Below are 21,583 nucleotides of genomic sequence, written 5' to 3' on the forward strand. Positions count from 1 at the left end.
AATCAAAGGCTGACTAGATGGAGTTTGTTGTTACAAGAATACAACATAACAATTAAGCATATCAAAGGCAAAGACAATGTTATTGCAGATGCCTTGTCTAGAGTATCGTGAACATACATGAACTTGTATTAATGTACATGTGTTTCATTTTGACAATATAAGTTTTCATTGACATTCAAACTTTTAAGGGGGGAGGTGTTGTGAGGTGTGTATTGTTTCATCATGTATATTATTAGTAACATTAAGTTTCTTGAACATTCCAGAGTGGTCAATATGTTTAGTCATTTTTTTCTAGAACATTCTTGAACTTTGTGTATGTCCAGAACTTTCCAGTAATATCATGTACTTACAATTTCTAGAATATTCTAGATTTTTGATACTGTATAAATATCCTGTCAAATCGATGCATAGATACCATTGTCGTAGAAGCATCATTGAGGTATTACTGGGATATAATTTCACTGGGACATTGTGTGCAGCAACGGACACTCTGATGTATGTATTTTTAGATTTCTGCTAAGCTTGTACTTAATGATCTGTATATTACTGTAAATAAATTATTGTTAAGTTTAAACTGTGTGATTGATCTTTGCTGGCATTTAGGGTTATTCTGACCCATAACAATAAACTGTATATGCTGAGAATGCCATTGTATTGGCCATAGAACTTACGAAATTTTAAACGACATTGCTGACATTCTTGTCTCATTAACTTGTTTGTCAATGATTTACCTCTTAGATATTGTTTTTACGTAGAGCATGCTCTTGCAAATCTAATCAACTGAGATATATATAAACTCCGTATTCAGGTCATGAAGGTTTATCGCTGCATAAATAAGGGACGTCGACGATAGAAAAGTTTAATTAATCACGTTTATCACAGAGCTTGGTTTTTCTATATTATCATTAACAATATTTTTCAGGTAAAATATCTAAGTATGAAACATATGTGTCATACTTTGTGGTATCTTTTATGAGTAATAATTAAAAATCGATCCATACTTATGAAGAAATTAATTTATATCCTGATATAGAGACAGAATAAAAACACATTAAAGTGACCCATTCTTGGAACGGACTTCTTCCAAACTTCACCCATGAATTTATACTGAGTGTAATTATATATTTGAATTTTTCAGAATTTACAATGATAAAATGAATATCTTTTTTGGTCGAAAAAGGAAGAAAAATTTGAAAAACCTTAATTTTTGTTAATTCGAGTCATTATTTTTCACGAAACCCGGGGTTTAAATATATTTATAGAAAAATATTTTCTAGAGAAGAGACACTAGGGGGATGCAGGTTGAGTAATTGCAAAATATATGCTATCAAATACTAGTAGGTATACAAGTAAACTCAACAGCACGTAACAATTTGGGTGGGATAGTTTTTCCAAATATAACTTTTCTAATATATAAAATTGAATAATGTGTCTTGTTAATATTTGTTGTTTGTTAATTCATCTCAGATTAGGTTGAAATTTTTGTCTCTGGTTGCCTCTTCCTGTTTTCAAAAATCATGTTACGTCCCTGTCAAGCGTTAAGCATGGTCTATAGATTTGATAAATACGGAACCCCTTTAGGACCTTTCCAAATATACCGCTATATTTTTCATTCGGTATGAGGAGTTGTGGAATCTGTGTTAGTGAATTCGATTCTTTTGGTACTTATTAGACTTCTTTCATCAAAAATAATTATTAAAGAAAGTAAACATTGTGTTACCTTCAATTCACTATAACAAGTTTTTATCTTTCATGACAAATAGTATTTGTTTAATCCAATTAAACAATAAGGACCTTTAAAACTAATTTATTATCATGAATAGACAAATGTATATACACGGATTTAACTCCTTAGAAAAACTCTCAAAGAACTCGTTTCACTAAAATTATTACTCTGTAAAAAGAAATTAGAAAATTCTTTTCAACAAATTCAATACGTTTGATACAGTTTGAGAACTCATAAATAATCTATATTGTTATAAGAAGTTTTTGAATTCATTACAAATATACAGAATCGTTTTACAGAATGAATTTGTTGTAACAATTTCGAAAATTTGATATTGCACACAAATTCCACAACCGATATTTCGAAATCAAAATCTGTTTGATAGATATTAAGGGGGCGACTGGAGTTTCCATGGCGCAATACAAGTACTTCTCTTATCATACAGCATGGAATCCCTGTCGTTCTTTTATTTCCGTGCCGATTTCTTCATAGTGAAGGCCAATGTCCGGGAACTTCCAATGAAACAAACAACCAAAGAAGCGACAGCAAGCAAAAAACAAATATAATTCATGTTATGCATTCTACTACTTAACATCTATTTTATATAGAGTATGGGTGTGGAGGGAATTTTTTGTTGAGCCTAATTCTTTTTGTAAATTCTTTGTATTAGCTTTCAACAGTATCTGGAGGGCTTGGTGTCAACAGAAAGAAAGCAGCTAAGACTGAGAACCCATTATATATGATGCCACTTATCCCCGCCCACTCGAGGCTCCCTACGTACACAGCTTCTCTGCAGTTATGCAAGTTGTCGCTCTTCCCCCGTATAACAATGTTAATCACTGATGTCTTTCTTCAATAAACTCATCTATTTTTTTAAATTAATAGATGTTGTCCTTATCGAAGATAAGACAACAACACTAAATTTTAAACTTATTGATTTTTTTTATCTCCTAACTGAGGCGTATAAGTGGGCACGGTTTTGTATTTTAAAATTTAAATTTGGCTGCCATTTCAACTTGGGCAAGCCACGACATATCAACATCAACACTCAATGTTCAAATTCAACTGTTCAATACAAATACCTACATGTAACTTCAACTCTTTTGTATTTCAACTGTTCAACATATATCTAAACTTCAACTGTTCAGTCAACATCAACATAATTCAACAACTAAGCAACCTTAATCAGCAAAAACCTAGGAAACCGCGGACGCTGATTAACAATTAAACGTTATTTACTTTAAGTGACCCTGACCCCAGTTTGATAGATGTCATAAAGTTTTATGCAAATGTTCATTTTCTTGATAATAATAGAGGTCTTACGCAATCCGCCACATAGACATCAAACCTCAACTATTTGATGTCAACCGCCAACAAAGTGGGAAAGTGGCACATACTAAACCAGTGCCCACCTTTCTATTTAACTATCCGGGTAAACAGGCAGCCTACCTGACTAAACTTTTCCAAAGCTCCATATAAAGTGTTTAAAAACAGACTGTTGCCTAATTCTGACAGGTGCACCCTGAACAGTTTAAGTTCAGATATGTGTTGAACAGTTGAAATACAAACGAGTTGAAGTTTGGTATTTGTATTGAACAGTTGAATTTGAACATTGAGTTGATGTTGATATTGTGATGTTGATATGTTGCTGCTTGCCCAAGTTGAAATGGCAGCCAAATTTAAATTTCAAAATACAAAGCCGTGCCCACTTATACGCCACATTTAGGAGATCATAAATTCAATAAGTTTAGAATTTTGTGTTGTTGTCTTTTCTTCGATAAAGAGTATGTACTGTTTATAGCAACTTTTTCTCACATTTCTAGTATTAAGAATTACTGGGAAGACGATACTATAAACATACTAATAGTAATGACAATGTTGGAGATAAAAAATGACCAAAAAGAGAAAAAAATCTATGTAAGAAGCCACATGCTTCCTCTAATTTTTTTTTTGTGAACCACAATTGATTTGTTGTTCGTTGTTACATGTAACACTTCCTTTTTTTGTTAATTCCGAAACGACTCTTTCAGTTTACCTCGATTTTTTACATCTCAGTTTTCTTTGAAGTCGGACGACCATGATCCAGTAAGTCGAAATCTTTTCTTCTTCATCTCTATGATGAAGTCGGAGTTGAAGAGCAGAAATAACCAGGGCTATCACTCCGTATATAAACTGAAAAATCAGGTACATTGCTATAATCGGTGTGTAATCGGAAGTTGTTGGCAACAGTGTGGAAATAATAGTCAGAAAAACAGCAATGGCCAAAAATACTGTCTTTCAAAATTACATTTTCTCTCCTGCATCCACTAGGATCACAAAAGCTAGCATGTTCAAATAAACAAGGAAAACGGTGGGTAGAATAATATTTAAAATAAAATACTGGGACTTTCGACGTAATTTGATGGTAAATGTGACTTCAGTTTCAATATTTTCTTTCCTAATATCCAATAATGTGTCGATTGTATTCCAAATTCCATTGGCCTCAAACTCGTAAAATTGGATTGCATTTGTTGATTTTGTAATTTCTATTTGATCTGCAAAATGACTCCATGTGATAAATTTAATGTCACAATACTGTGTGTCGAATGAGAAATGGGTAATATCCATGGAACAACGACTTTCAAAAACGTTGAATGGCATCCAAAATACTAGTCCTCCAGCAGCAATTCAGTTGCCCCTAGAAATCTGGGATATGTGACTTTGGAAACCAATAAACTGTTGAAGGCCTCTATGGCCGAGAATACACGGCACCTATATACGAGGGTTGTTCGAAAAGTTCGTGGACGATGTCAGTCTAATTTATATAACTCAGTAGAAATTTAAAATAAGTACAGTCTAATATGTTAGAATATTTGTTTTGTTGATGTGTAAAGTTTCATTCCATTCGATTTAACAGAAATCAGTTTATTTGATTTAAAAATCTACACGTTTTGTACCCACGGAGCACACTTAAGGGCATTAGAACGTCAAAACATAGCGTCGAGAACATATGAATACTATCCTTATACATTTACACAGGGTAAAAATTTAATCCTTTTTCTGTTACAAATTCCTTTTTTTGTAAAGTATCTAAAACGATAGGTCATCGATTTCTAAGTTTACAAACACGGAAACATATTATTTTTGTAGATAAAAATGAAACAAAAATGAAGCTTATGTTGAAAACGTCAGTATATTAAAAGCAGTGTTAAACTTTTCCATGGCGAATGAACAATGAGTGAAGCCCCGCAGCCGCGACAGTTTCTCTACATAGATTTCGCGCTTAATCTCAGGTAACTTTTACAGTCGCCGACAAAGCATCTTTATAAAAGACACTGGTTAGTCTGAAAGGTGACGCAGGTTATCCCATCGTTGAATGGTTGTTCTCCGAAACAGAAATTGTTTCTCACGGGCCTGCAAATGATGTGCACTTTGGGTGACAGTAAAATAAATTAATAGCACAAAATTAAGAATTTCGTTTTTTATTTAATTTTTTAAAATACATAGCTTTGGTATACATAACTTCGATTCTTATACATTTGGACACAGCTAGATGTAATCGATTGTCCATTCATTTAATCCTTTTTCTTCCTAACTATAAACGTTTTTCCTTTTTTTATTGTTCTCGTTATATAATTTCCTTTGTAAAGACTTTAATTTCTTTTTTACTTAGTCTCCTTTCACAGGATACATACGCAACTCCGATCCCCTACAGTATGTCTTTCCTTGACGTTAAAAAAATTATAAAGTTTTTGTTAAGAATTTTACAGTTCAATCGTAGCTTCACAGATTATCTTCATCCGATACAGAGTCTCTGTCACTCAAATACTGCCTGTACTCGCTTGTGACCTATTTTCGTGATTCCTTCAACATTTTTAGAGTTAAATCATGATTTTTTTTCTGAGTAAAACACGGAATTGCAGTGTTATCTGTTGCTCCGTGACGTTCTAAGACATCATTATTTTTGTCGGTTTTAGTAATCAATACCTATCTTCTAAAGTTGATTTCTTTTCAACAAAGCAAACATTAAGCCATAATTTGCTATACGAATAAATGTTACATTGCTTCATTTGAATTTCTAGATTGGTTTTTGTTTTTGCTCCATTTTACAAAAAATATGACTTCAGACATTATGTAGTGTATTGTCTGTAACTTACTAAATTATGACCTTGCTCCGCGATCTGCTTGTTGCAATTCTAAAATCTGGATAAGTTTTGAAGAAAAAATATTTTTAAAATTTTTAATACAAATCATTTGGGCTTCTTTTAAAAAATATTTCTAATTAATTTGGATAGAATATGACGTCAAAGAAAAAAGATATGACAGTTGTCCACGAACTTTTCGAACAACCCTCGTATAAGGCTGCTTTCCAAAGTTTCAATCATTTCATGTATTTGTTTGGTTTTCCGTCTACTTGGCTAGCTCATGTAGATCATGTAATTCACTATATAGCGTATATGTCAACTGAGGGGAAATCACCTGGATCAATAAAGACAAACATTTCGAGTTTGTCAGACATGTATAAATTCATGGTTTTACAGACGTCACAAAATATTTTATTGTATCAAAGGTATTAGAAGGGGCTGCAAGGCTGATGCCAAAACAAGATACACGAGCCCCTATTACTCTAGAGATACTGGTAGCACTTCTACAGGCTTTTGAGTAGGTCTGTTCTTCTAGTTATGAAGTTCACCTTTTTAAGACTGCTATTTGCTTGGCATTTTTGGGTTCTTAAGAGTAGGCGAAATGACCTGTAAATCACTAAGAGGGCAAGACTCACGACCTTTCCAACAGATGTTAACAGCAGAGTTGCATAATCAAAGGCTGGAAGAAATTTTTAAATACAAGATTAATTAATGAGAAGAGAAAACAGTTTTAAAATATATCAAATAAATATGATTTTTCAAACAAACTAGAACTGTGTAAGCTCTTATATGCCTTTAATCTAAGTACAGAAATTTGTGCCAAAAATTCGTAAAACTATTTTTTCTCTGTAGTAAACAATTGCTTTTGTATCATTTTGTATATTCTTGATAACTTTACCCTATGTGAAAATGAGAAAAAAAAAACAAAAATAGGAAGCATATAAAAAAAACTATTATATCCTAAGATTTAAGAAAAGTAGAGAAAATTCGGATAAGCGAATATCCATTTAGTTTATTTATTTATGTCAACTTTATGTCAACTTGGAAATATCATGTTATATGCCCTTTATGATAGAATCTTTTTATGCAAAAAGAAAAACATTCCATCTTGTAAGAAGCAAATAGGGATCGCATACGGGTAAATGGCAAAAGAATTTTTTATATTATTTATGTCCAGGAAAAAGGTTGTGACCTTTACCTGATCTTGAATCTAATTTAAAACGGTCGCATTTAATCTCACTGATATCATCATATAATGGTATTGTTTTCTTGATTCTGTGAAAACAAGGTTCTTAGTTGAAAAAAATATGTTCTTAGATTTTCAAAAATATGAAAAATAGGAAAAATATCTTTCTAAGTTGAAGATTCTCGAGAGGGACGTTAAACAACATGATTAAGAATTTTGAATTGTTTCGCTGTTATATAAAAAATTGAGCATGCAGTACCCAGAGTTATAAAATATACACAATGTAGACAAAATTACTATAAATCCCTTGTTTGAAAAATCAAATAATGATAGAAATTTCACTGATCAAATCCTATAAAAGTTAAATATTAGGGAAAACAAAAGTAAGCATATTAATATAATCTCAAGTGCAATGGACCGAATTTTCTCAGCTTATGAAATAATCGACTATTACAAATATGAAATCTAATCAACACTGATTTACTTGTCATGTTTTGTAAAGCTCTAATGTAGAATATCCTGAATTTGCCGGAATTCAAATTCTTTAATTTACGTGAATAAAAAGCTTACTTCTGGTAAGGGAGAAGTCATTTTAAAAGGAATTTAAATCAAAATAACAAAGAGAGATATTTCTTTGGGTACCCATATACGGACCACTGTGAGGTCCGAGTTTCCTCAGTTTCCATTGCTGCACTGTCCTTGACAGTTGGGTGGTTGCCTGACAAGTCACTTTCACACTACTGGCCTTTAAAATCCCTGTCCGTATGAAAGTCCCCTGTCTTTCTCTATATCCTGCAGCATTTTAACAGTTATCTACGGTATATCTACAGTATGCTACGGTATGCTAGCTAGGTATATACAGTAAATCTCTGCCCCGATACACCTACAGTATGCCACTGTATTGTTTACCACAGACTCCTAGTGTAGTTGATGCGAATGAGATTTCCAAATATCCAAAACGAGTACAATCGTACTATTTCGTAGTTTACTCGCATGGTACTTGTGCTGCACTCGCCGTCAATCGTCTGTTTTCGTCGAAATCGTACAGCATTTCAGTCGAGAAACACTCGCAAAAACCCGCGGGACACTTGCGATGAATCGCAGGAAACTGGCAGAGTCTGGAGTTTTACGAATTACTGCGAGTGTGTTACGAATATCGAAGATCTACAACGATTATGTGTACGAGTGCATTGCGATTGCTGTACAATCGCTTACGGATAATTAAAAATGAAATGGGGTTTCACTATTGTTTTAAAGTTGCTCAAAACAATGAGCCGCGTTTCAAGCGATTTGCTTTATGAAACACGAGTATGATATCCTACGACTATCTCTACGATGACGCCGAATTACTACGATTTTTTTAACTGTCCGTCTAGCCAAAAATCCAGTTTCACGGGCTTAAACCCCAGTATGTGCCACAGTACGCCACTGTATATATGTTCGACGGTTCTTCTCAATGGTAGTGCCGAGTATAGGACGCCGCGAGTGGGAGGTTAAACAGTATACATTCAATTCATTTCCAAGTGAACGTTTGCAACACTAAATCGATTGGGCCAATTTCAAACCAAACTTGCTACAAAGCATCCTTGGGTGAAGGGGATTCAAGTTTAATGACCTGACGGGCCACGCCCTCATTCAAGGGGACAGTGAGAATTTGTGAAAATTTGGTGGTATGTTTAAAAAATCTTCTTTTCAAGAACCACTGTGTCAGGAAAGATGAAACTTATGGGGAAACATCCTCAGGTGATTAAATTCAAGTTTGGAAACCCCCCGGGATAAGGCGGGGCCACAATGGCCGACTAAAGTTTTACATAGAAATATATAGGAAAATTCTTCAAAAATCTTTTTCTCAAGAACAGTAAATCCATTATTGCTCATGTTTATATGGAAGCATCCCCAGGTGTGTAGATTCAAGTTTGTTTAAATCATGACCCGGGGTTAGGGCGGGGCCAAACTGTTAGATTTAATCTTTTCAATAGTAAACCAATTTCTCTTTTTCCTAGCCACAATGCTCGGGTGAGCGATGTGGCCCATGGGTCTCTTGTCTTTTTTGGTGGACCCTTTTACTACATCTTATTAATTTTACAACCCCCAGGAAGAGTATGCTATATCCATGAAATGTTCTACTCAAAGTCATTGTAGGGCCATTTAGAAAATGTTCTGAAATCCTTGACCTTCGTTATACAAAACAGTTTGTAGGCAAAGAGAAGTAACTCTAATGTTTTTAACTTTATGTTATAAAAACACCTACTTTCTACTTAAAAGAAGGTTTATTGTTAAAAACAATTAGATATAATTTCACACTCATATTTTTGACAGCATTTTGGTACGAATGGACATTGTATCTAATACTTTAAATGTCCAGTAAAGCAATCTCTGTTTTAAAAAATATCACTATAAAATCTGCGGCGCAACTTTTCTTGGATAGAGTCATTCCTGCTGCAACAAATCCCAGCATCACGCCATGTTGCAGTGGAAGTCAATTTACATGTTTTATATGTTTGTCCGTTGTTTTGGCGTAATTTTCAATAGAAATTATAATACATATATGAAAAAATATAACTTCAATTGAAAGATCAAGGCTCCTTTATTTAGGCCCTTTTTGAATAAGTGATTGTTGAATATTGAAATGACGTGTTTAGAAGGACTATGGTTGCAGGGTTAAGGACATCATATGCAACGTACCTTATCTACGGAAATTTTTCCAAGATATTCCTAATTCAAACTTATAATATCATGATCTTAGAAAAAAAAATCAGCATGCGTTACCAAGGGTTTTAAAAAGATATGGAATTTTGAAAATATTTGCATTATTCAAATAAAAATGTACAAAAATTATAAAACATAAATTCCAGATTTTTTTTTCATAAAAAATTGTTTTAGAAGAGGTGTACAAATCCATATTTAGACATTAAAAATATTGCACACAGGTCCTTCATTTAGTGGAACTCTTCAACTCCAGGGAAGAATCCAAAAAAAGTTCAAACTACGTTGCGTATAACCTTAAGAAGAACATGGACAAGATGGAGGATGGATGGATGGATATCTAGGCACAGTAAATATTTTGTAATTAAACAGTTTGAAAGCCATATTCGATGTTTATTCATAGGTTGTGGTCTGCACCTAAAAAAAACCCCAGAAATCTCTGACAGGACGGTCGCTCTACTGCTTTATTGTTATAACAAAGGAAGATAAAAGTAGCATTTGAACTAGAAGCAAAACCTCAGAATTTTAAAAAATACTATTGGTTTAGTCTTTTCTAGGCAAATGTTTATTGCAATCAAACCAAAACTGTAGGTTGGTTGGTTGGTTGTATATTGTTTAACGTCCCTCTCCAGAATATTTCACTGATATGGAGACGTCACCATTGCCGGTGAAGGGCTGCAAATTTAGGTCTATGCAGGGCACTTACGGTCCTTGACTAGGGAGGGATCTTTATCGTGCCACACCTGCTGTGACACGGGGCCTCGGTTTATATTGTCTCATCCGAAGGACCGCCCCATTTAGTCGCCTTTTACGACAAGCATGGGGGTACTGAGGATCTATTCTAACCCGGATCCCCACAAGAACCAAATCTATAGGAATATCATTTGAAAATATTTCAAAGAAATGTCTATTTCTAGTAACCATGGCAACACCGTTCTCATCGAAATCAAAAACCGATAATAGAATTATGTATTATTTTAGTCTGGTCTACTTGTGTTGAAATCAGACCAAAACTGTGGGAGGAGTAGCATTTTGAAAATATTTTCACAGAAATTTCTATTGTATTGTTTACAGATGCACAGACAGACAACTGGACGGACGACAGACCCTTAATATCGCATAAGCTCTTCGACTATTAGAGCTATAAAAATTAAAGAAGCTGCTACGAAAATTAAAGAAGCTGCGCATTACAGTAAGTTTATTATTAACATTTAGATGAGAATAAAATTCATTTAAGGAACAAATTGCATGTAATTGATAACACGTGAAACTGAACATTTCTTTAATCAATTACAAATGTCCACTGATTTGATATACAAAATATACACTGAAAACTGTAACAACTGAATTGAACAACATACTGTAAACTTATGACATTAAGCTTTGTATACTTTCTAGAACATTTGGTGGTAAGAAACTCTCCCTTATTCAAATACACTTGCTAAATGTCTTGTACTTATATTCAAATACGAACATTAGGTCATGAGCTAAATCAAATCAAATCAACACCAACTTGTCCCAAATTCAATTTTCGCCAAATATCGCACATGATGCATATAATACGTTTACAGTACACATATTACATATCATGAAGTATATATAAACAGTTATATATAAAACTATATAAACATTTCCACAAAGGTTAAAAAAAAATAGATGATCTAAGTATATGTCTGAATATGTGCAACGATACGTTCAGGTTCCATTAAAAAACTTTAAATATATTGAAAATAAATGCTCAAAAACTTCTGTATATGTACCTTATAGTAAAATGAATGATAAGCATCTCTATATTTGTTTTATTATGTGATTTATTAAAAAAATATATAAAATAAGAAATATTCTGACTCTTTTAAATATTTTTTTTTAAATTCTTCCTTTTCTATTTCAAAGATTTCTCTGTTTTAATTGTAAACAAATGTAATATTATATCATGCATCATATGTATAAATAAATGAACAATACTTGAAAAGAAAAACCATGAGAGACAATTGAGGGCAACAAAAGAGTAAAGATAAAGAAAAATTAAGCATTCACACAATTTAGCAGCAACTCATGATACAAACTTCTTTTCAACCAAACAATTGACGCATTACAGCCATAATATAAAATATTGAAGTATGGAAACAAAAAAGGACCCTTCTCTTAATGTCAAGAATGAACAGGTAAAATTTAATTATTTGTAGAGAATGGCAGTTTCCACTCAATGCCATTTGTGACTAAAATTGTTCCAACTTTGCAGAATGATTCAAAATGAGAGTGGATGCACTAATTCTTTTTTTCTTTTGCATGGTGAATTGGACAATTTAGGACCATTACACACTTAGCTTGGACTTTCAATAAGTCGTGGCATTCTTGATGTTACCTAATTATAAAAATTAGCTTCTGAAATTTACACAGCTTCCCGTCACTGTTGAAATATACATATGATAGAAATGCGACAAAGTGTCAACTGATATAGTAAATAGCCAATTAAAAGTTCTCTCATGGCACAGAGGTGGGGCATAAGTCGTCTAATCGTTATCAACAACAGTTATGTTATTGATTTCGTAACCAATGAAAATCTACTAGTATTCACCATAACGTAGTGCCGAGAAAGTCTGCCCTACTGAAAGTCCAAAGAAAGGGTAAAATCGTTCTATATAATATACAACAACATATACTGATTAAAGACTGATCTCTTTCTGAAGCAAGTCTTAATTCTTGTAAATAATAACAAATCAAAATTTCAAGACACCTTTTAAAGAGAGGGTAGCTAAAACATTGCGTATAATGTCAGGACATAAGCTCTTATTTTTATAATTTTTTTTATGTACACTATACGGTATTACTTTTTTCTAAAGAACATCAACTTTCACGTTTCTTTGATTTAATCAGCACTATCTTCCTTTCAGCACGTTTTAGGTATTCAAACAAATCATCAATTTTAAAATATCGGTATCAGTAAAATCTTGTCCAGAGTCCCATTCTTTCTTTTACTGTCTCGCACATTCTTCAGCACCCGTAACTCTTATATGCACACATGCAACGATTTTAAAAAAGTATCGCTTATCCTAAACTCACTGAACATTTGTCTTCTTTAACCACAACAAACAGACCATGCTAGAATAACAAAATCATCCTTGTCTGAACGTTACCCTGACACTAACATCAACCCAACATCCAGGAGAATAATATCATCTCTATAAAATTATCCACCAAAAAACTATGTCCACCAATCATTCTAAACAAAAAAAAAGTAATGCAAACTTTAAATCATCAACGATTCTGCAAAGATTACAGTCTTAATTTTATTAAAACGATTTCCACTCTATATATAATAATAATTACCATACATGAGTGCTAGCAGAATTTTCACAATTGCATTTATCCTATCCTCTTGTAAATGATAATTAGCCCCAGTCTGTAGCATTTCCTTCAAATATTAAATCTCAGTATTTATAACATCTCACCCTCATCTGCTGTTACCAGTGGAGTACTTATCTGACAAAACCTTAATGTTTGATATCAGTCTGCTCCTATAGCAGCTACTGATGTCCACCCGGCAGATGCTGTCAGTGGAACACGATCTATTAAGTTCATTGAGACCAGTTCACACTACATATGTCCACCATATTTATCATCCATTATATGCTACTTCAGTAGTGTATTAATATCACTCTGTTGATTGATATTAGCTCCAACTTCTATAAGCTCCTTCACTACACTCATATGTCCACTTTTACATGCTGCTATCAAGTAGTGTATTATACTTTTTGCTTATTGATATCAGCTCCAGCTTCTATAAGCTTTTTCAATACACAAGTATGTCCACATTATATGCTGTAGTCAATGGTGTCATGTTCCTGATTGATATCAGTTACAGTTTCTAGTAGTTCTTTCACTACACTCGTATGTCAGCATTGACAACAGCATAATGGTGTTTTTGACTTATCTTGAATGCTATCTGCTCCCGCTTCTAGAAGCTCCTTCACTACACTCATATGTCCACCCTCACATGCTGCTGTCAGTGGTGTATAATACTCACCTTGTTGATTGATATCAGCTCCCACTTCTATAAGCTCCTTCACTAAACTCATAAGTCCACCCTGACATGCTGCTGTCAGTGGTGTATTATACGCACCTTGAGGATTGATATCAGCTCCGGCTTCTATAAGCTCCTTCACTAAACTCATAAGTCTAGCATAACATGCTGCTGTCAATGGTGTTTCATACTCACCTTTTCGATTGATATCAGCTCCGGCTTCTATGAGCTCCTTCACTACATCCATATGTCCACCTCTACATGCTGCTGTCAATGGTGTGCCAAACTCACTTTTACGATTGATATCAGCTCCGGCTTCTATAAGCTCCTTCACTGCAGACATATGTCCACCCTTACATGCTACTGTCAATGGTGTATCATCTCCACCTTGTTGATTGATATCAGCACCAGCTTCTATAAGCTCTTTCACTACACTCATATGTCCACCCCAATATGCTGCTGTCACTGGTGTATCATAACTATCTTGCTGATTGATATCAGCTCCGGCTTCTATAAGCTCCTTCACTACACTCATATGTCCACCCCCACATGCTGCTGTCAGTGGTGTATGATACTCACCTTTTAGATTGATATCAGCTCCGGCTTCCACAAGCTCCTTCACTACACTCATATGTCCCCTATAACATGCTGCAGTCAATGGTGTGTCATACTTACCTTTTTGATTGATATCAGCTCCGGCTTCTATAAGCTCCTTCACTACACTCATATGTCCCCTATAACATGCTGCTGTCAGTGGTGTGTCATACTTACCTTTTTGATTGATATCAGCTCCGGCTTCTATAAGCTCCTTCACTACACTCATATGTCCACCTCACATGCTGCTGTCAAATCTTGTGGATTGGTGTATAAGCTCCACTACACTCACATCTCCACCTTTACATGCTACTGTCAATGGTATCAGCTACCATTGATATCAGCTATGAGCTCCTTCACTACACTCATATGTCCACCCTCACATGCTACTGTCAATGGTGTGCCAAACTCACTTTTTGATTGATATCAGCTCCGGCTTCTATGAGTTCCTTCACTACAGACATATGTGCACCCTCACATGCTACTGTCAATGGTGTGCCAAACTCACTTTTTCGATTGATATCAGCTCCGGCTTCTATGAGTTCCTTTACTACACACATATGTCCACCTCTACAAGCTGCTGTCAGTGGTGTGTCATACTTACCTTTTTGATTGATATCAGCTCCGGCCTCTATAAGCTCCTTTACTACACTCATATGTCCACCTCTACAAGCTGCTGTCAGTAGTGTTATAAACCCATCTTGTTGATTGATATCAGCTCCAGCTTCTATAAGCTCCTTCACTACACTCATATGTCCATGCTCACATGCTGCTATCAGTGGTGTATTATTCTTACCTTGTGGATTGATATCAGCTCCAGCTTCTATAAGCTCCTTCACTACACTCATATGTCCACCCTCACATGCTGCTATCAGTGGTGTATTATTATTACCTTGTGGATTGATATCAGCTCCGGCTTCTATAAGCTCCTTCACTACTGTCATATGTCCACCCTTACATGCTTTTGTCAGTGGTGTATCAAACCAACCTCGTTGATTGATATCAGCTCCGGCTTCTATAAGCTCCTTCACTACACTCATATGTCCACCCTCACATGCTGCTGTCAGTGGTGTATTATACTTACCTCGTTGATTGATATCAGCTCCGGCTTCTATTAATTTATTCACTACACTCATATGTTCACCCTCACATGCTGCTGTCAGTGGTGTATCATACTCACCTTGTTGATTGATATCAGCTCTGGCTTTTAGTAACTCCTTCACTACACTCATATGTCCACCCTTACATGCTGCTCTCAGTGGTGTATCAGCAAACAAATATAGGGTTTTTTTGTTTGTAATTTTAATATCAACATACTTTATCAAAATTATTACAGTCTCCAAATCACCACTGTAACAACTCAATACAAATAAGCGGTCATGTTCAAAAACAAAACGAATATTTTTCTGTTTTTGATTAGTTGTATCACAAATGGAGTTTGATAAAGATAATTTTTCTGTTGCATCATTTTTTTCAATGTTATTTCTCTCTTTTTTTTTTGCTTCATAGATTAACCTGGGGCTAACGGAATTCCAAAATAGTCCAGTCTCTGTTTCTTTGTGTAATTCAGTTTGTTGTAAAATATATTGTAGGATCTGATTGTGTCCGTAGTAAACCACCCAACTGATAACCCTCACACTGTATGTTTTTTCTCTCTAATCACCCTTCTCATTCACCAGCACCTTCTGTCTGTACCACTCCCTGCTCCTCTCATCCCTCCTCTCAATCTTCTCCATCACACACTCTCCTTTACTCACAACCTTAGATACATCCTTCTGCACTGACAGAAATAAAGACTTTAACTCTGTGTAAGACTTGGTCTCTAACACCTCAATAAAAGCCTGACACACCCTAGTATGTTTCAAAATATTATTCATAAAAACATCATACAGCTCCATATTTTCTATGTCTCTGTACAATCGCTCTGCTAACATTGGATACTGATGCTCTCTTAACCTAAGACTGAGATCAAACAAATCCTGGCTTCTTTTACTACTTAATGTTTCATGCTCCTCACCACTAAACTCTTCATTTTCAACTTGTTTACATTCAACCTCTGACTCTCCTTTACATTCTTGTACTTTTACGCTATCTTTACTTGCATGATGTTATGCTTTTGGAATGAAGAAAAATTATGACTAATAATATTTATAAAATAATTAATATTGCTTTCTTCTTGAAATTTATATGGAGATGTTACAATCAAAATTAATACCGACCATAGGATTTTAATTACATTACCTAAATGAATGATTCAATATACATTTACCATAAGACTTCTCTGTGTTAATCTTTACTACGCTAAAAATCCTTTTGTTGTTTTCAGCAAAGCCAAAATGTAGAAATGACTACAAGCTTACTATCGTCATTACTTTTGACATTCTGTGAGAGGATAAATGGAAAAACCCAGGTCAGTTAATTTGATTAAATATTAAGACTAAAATACGTTAATTTGATATATTTTATTTTGTTCGCTATCGATTTAGTAACACGCAGCAAATAATAACGTAAATACATGTAGCATCAAATGAAAATTCAGCATTTTAAAACGGCCGATGATATGTACCTCAATAGATACAATGTCCATTATCTTACTTAAATCTGTATTTTCGGTGGGAAATGAAGATTTCGATTTCATCACATTAATGCAACTAATTTTAGATTGAATATTACACTAATAACCTACCGAAAGAGTAATATACACAAAACAATACCGAATTTTCTTATCATGCTCATTTTTAATGCGGTATTAACAATGTTGAGGACCCTTCTTAGGCTTCCTCAAGAGTTGCTGATGATTTTCTGACCAGGTTGAAGATGATTGACTTTATATTTCCCGTCACAGGAAGTAAGAGGATAGCTAAAATTGTTCCTCTCGTTTTTGGTAAATTTCTGATAATTTTGCTTCCACACACTTCCTGGCATCACTCATCCAAACATTCACTCCCTTCTCCGATGTGTATATTATCACATGAACCTAAATTTTACTACCATGATTATTTTAAAATCAAACGTAAAAACAATCAGCATTTTTTGTTATTTTCTTCTTTGGTAACAAGTTTGGTTTGATTCCTGAAAAAAAAATCAAGATCAAACATTATCATTCAATACTTAAAGAATCATTGACACAGTTTCAGTTAAAAAATGTTTTATCTTTCAAATTTTGTTATGTTCCCATATACTTAACTTAGGTATTTCTAATGATCACCCAAAGTTTAAATTTCTATCGTTGAGATACAAGAGAGATTTAAACCACCCAACCTTTTTTATGTAAACAAGGTCTGTGTCCTATTTTAATATAAGAAGGATATGTAGATAACGAACAGTATTCAATCTCAAAGTCCATAAAACAATACAAAATAAGAGCAGAGCAAACACGGACTCCCGAAACATCAGAAGTGGGATCAGATGCCATGGAGGAGTGAGCATCCCCTGCTGACTGGTCACACTCGTCGTGTGCTCCTTGTCCTTGTTGAATATGTCAATATATGTGAATACTAAGCAGTTGTTTTTTTTTTAAATAAAAACGTAAATTCTAAATAAGTATATACAGTTTATAGTGATTTTATGAGTTTTTTTTTTCTATGAGCATGATATTTACCTCCTTTGTAATTCAATAAATGATGTTACAAAATTTGCTGATCACTAGAAGTGCCTTAGTTAGGAATTGTAAACATTAAATTTGGTAAAAAAAACAAAACAATTAAGCTTAAAGTGTGTCAATGATCCTCTCGGTATTTAGAAAAAAAGAAAGACATAATTACTAGAATGTCGAAGGATTGTCGTTTTAAAAAAAATCGTTTGTGAAAGAACTTTTTTGTTCATTTCTCAATAATTAAAGTAAATCATGCTTAATTAAAAACGTTCTTCTTTACTTTTTGGGGGTTAGGGGTCATCAATGTTCTCGACACTGCTACTGTATCACTTTAACACAACAATCGTATCTTTAAAGAGTCGCTTCTGTAAAAGAAATTTATAAAAATTTAAATTGATTTCTGTAAAAACGGTTTAATGCCAAAATGATTTGCCAATTCGCGATCATTTTGCCAGACTCTAATTATTAACCATCGTCGGATACATTAACTGGTAGGTTCTAAATCGCAATAAATCGCTGTGTGTAAGAATGTGTTCAAAGTCACGTTTAGATTATTTAATAAATATCAAGTTAAATGCTTAACATCAAACAGAATTATACCGTTCACGGTAGCTCAGTCGGTAGAGCGCTCGCTCCGTGATCGGGAGGTCGTGAGTTCGTATCTCGGCCGCGACTGACCTAGTCGTTAAAATTGGTAGCAACTGTTCCTTCGCCATGCGCTCGGCACTTTGAAGTGAAAGTTGCGGGTCCTTCGGATGAGACCTTAAAAACCGAGGCCCCGTGTCAGCGGCAGGCGTTGGCACGATAAAGATCCCTCACTGCTCAATGGCCATGAGTGCCGAGTAAAGGTCAAAATTTGAAGCCCTTCACCGGCATACGGTGACGTCTCCATATGAGTGAAAAATTCTCGAGAGGGACGTTAAACAATATACAATCAATCAATCAATCAAACAGAATTATGAATAAACTATATGTTCTAAACAGAATTGATATACTCAGTAAGATATTTTCACTATATAACTCTATATTGACGAACAGTCGATAATTGAAATATTTTTTTACCCGAAAGATATCTACCGTCAATATGGACATTCTTTTAATTTGCAAAGAATTTTAAGGAAAATACTTGGAAATGTAAAGAAATCTTTGACAACATCTCAGTACGAACAGACATGGTATCTGGTACTAAAAGTGTGTAGTACAGCAATCTCTGTAGGGATACCAGAAGATTGAAAGATTAACAAGTCAAGTAGAAGAGTGTTTAAGGTGAAGAAAACGAGCAGAGAACAATCTCAAAAATTATCAACAAAACTGAAAAGAGCATAAACACGGACCCTGGAAATTTCAGAGGTGGGATTTGGTGCCAAGGAGGAGTAAGCATCCCCTGTTACCGGTCACACACTCGGTGAGGTTTACCGGTATCTATTGATCAGGTAGACGGAACATAAAGTAGTCTATTTCAGTATTAAAAAAGGACTATCAATTAGTATGAAAAAATACGACCTAATGATAGGCTATATTTGCCTGTATGTTTGTTTTAATATTATGTTGTCAATATATCTTAATTTCGAATTGAAGTCAAGTATTAACTTTTCTTCTTCTCATGTACATACTTAAGTTTTGAAATAAATTCTGTTTTATATTTTAAAAAATACAGGTCTACTAATAATAGGGCCCAAATTGTATATACATGTTATCCGACAATATTTGTTAGAAGACTTTGTATCAAAATTTAACAGAAAATCAGGCATCTTAAGCTTGTTTATATCGTAATTAAAAAATAAGGGATGTTGGATTTACAGGTACAATGAATTGCAGATCATAAGCATTAAGAAGAATAAAATGTCAAAACAACACTAAAAAAACAATTATCAATTTATTCAAAACCCTGCGTACAGGTAGAAAAGGACAGATTCTCCAGAACAAGGGTTTACACCAACACAGGGTCACACAGCAAACTTACCACCATTATGAAACAGAGTCAGTAGTGGTAAAACTGTATCTTGAATGGCCACACAAGCCCGGATTCGGCGTGACATACTCTTAATAAGACTTCCCAGGTCGTTTGGGGGAATTAAAGTTATTCCATTCCTTTTGCAATGCTGCTGCAAGTTCTTTGACATTCGCAGGTCCAAGCATGTCTAAGATATGCTTCATGGGGGAATGTCCGGACTAAGTATGGGTCATGGTAATATGATAATATTCTGGAGTTGGAGTTGGAGATAATCTGTAACGAGCCGAGCCCTTTGACATCTGGTATTGTCATCTTGAAAAATGAATCGGCGGCCATAAAGGCCTGGAAAAGACACAACATGCGTGTCAATATGTTGTCCCAATGGTACTGCCCTGGGAAACGTCCAGCAACAACATGTTAGTCTGTTCTGCCGGCAACATTGATGTTTAACCACATCATTACAGATTTATGCCTATACAGGTCATGTCAACTGATGTTAAAATCATGGGAACGTTCGTTACGTCGGATCCAAACTTGTGTCTGCTCAGGAAGTCAACAATGAATCTCGACTTGTTTGAGAACATTTTGTGTTCCATTGGCAATTCTCCCAGCGTTGATGGTGACGACATCATTAGGGATCACAAACTACAGTATCGCCTACTTTGTTGAACAGTTAATGAACTTCAGAGTATTTGTATGTGCAATAAGAATGGGTTGTAACAAAATACTTTTGCAATTGATCAATAATTATGAGTTCCATATTTATTGAAAAACCATTTGTCAATGATGCCAAAAAGCCTGGACGTTAATTTATTTTTGGGAAAGGTACTATATGAAGTTAAAAAGTCGGAAACTCGACTTTTTGAATTTGGTAACAAAAAAAATTATTTCACCTTTTCTTAATTTTTTTAAAAAGAATTTTTTAGTATCCACGTCTGATTTCCCCTACTTTTCAATTACCGGATATATTGTTGTACAGTACTTCAGTGAATATTTTAGTGAGAATTAAAGAAAAAAGTCTTTATGAAACATTTATTGAAACCTTTGGCGTATCTTTGTCTGTAAGAATACTTATGAAGATAAGGAATCCAGCATAGGTATAGTTATTCAAAATTGATTTTAATGGCTGTAAATAATCAAAAGAATATATTTCAATTGGATTTATGATGTTGAAGAATTTTCTCTTAAGAAAGGAATCTATGGGTATAACTTTGATTACAATGAGCAGAATTGAATCGCAATTTCTCTGAAAACAATCTAAAAAACGAGCATTACAACAAAGACTGTTTTGTTGTTTACTTTTCTTTAAGGACCGGTATTTAATTATCGCGTTACCTATCTGATATTTTTATATATTTACATTTGCAAATGTTTTCCCTTATATAACACTACTAAAAGGAATGCGTATCTACAACTGTATAAATACAGGTATGGGGTCAAGAGGTCATAGATGTGCGTATGGATAATCGTTTGACGTAATTTCTCAGTGACGTCATAAAGGGTCGACGCGCGTTCAGTGAATTACATACATGCCGTTGGGTTTGAAAAATAATGCATTTCACATGTTAAAAGTCACAATCAGGCAAATATAAAGTATGAATAAGTCACAAATGTAAATATAAGTAATAACGTATCATTTTAAAACATCTATTGGGCTATAAATACCGGTTGGTA

General features: G+C 34.3%; 1 protein-coding gene across 1 annotated transcript; it reads right to left on the reverse strand.

Moving 5' to 3' along the window:
- Positions 1 to 13,769: 13,769 nt before the first annotated feature.
- On the reverse strand, positions 13,770 to 15,592 carry LOC134277033 (ankyrin repeat domain-containing protein 17-like; the record flags this gene model as incomplete). Its single annotated transcript, XM_062759305.1, has 3 exons — positions 15,445 to 15,592; positions 14,774 to 15,087; positions 13,770 to 14,253 (listed from the first exon to the last, which is right to left on the reverse strand). Coding segments are annotated over exons 1-3 (946 nt in total), but the record flags the coding sequence as incomplete, so codon positions are not given.
- Between the last annotated feature and the right edge of the window lie 5,991 nt (positions 15,593 to 21,583).

Source organism: Saccostrea cucullata, unplaced genomic scaffold (genome assembly GCF_032062105.1).
Source record: "Saccostrea cucullata isolate Sc308-1 unplaced genomic scaffold, CSIRO_AGI_Scuc_v1 ctg6917, whole genome shotgun sequence".
NCBI classification, from domain to species: Eukaryota; Metazoa; Mollusca; class Bivalvia; order Ostreida; family Ostreidae; genus Saccostrea; species Saccostrea cuccullata.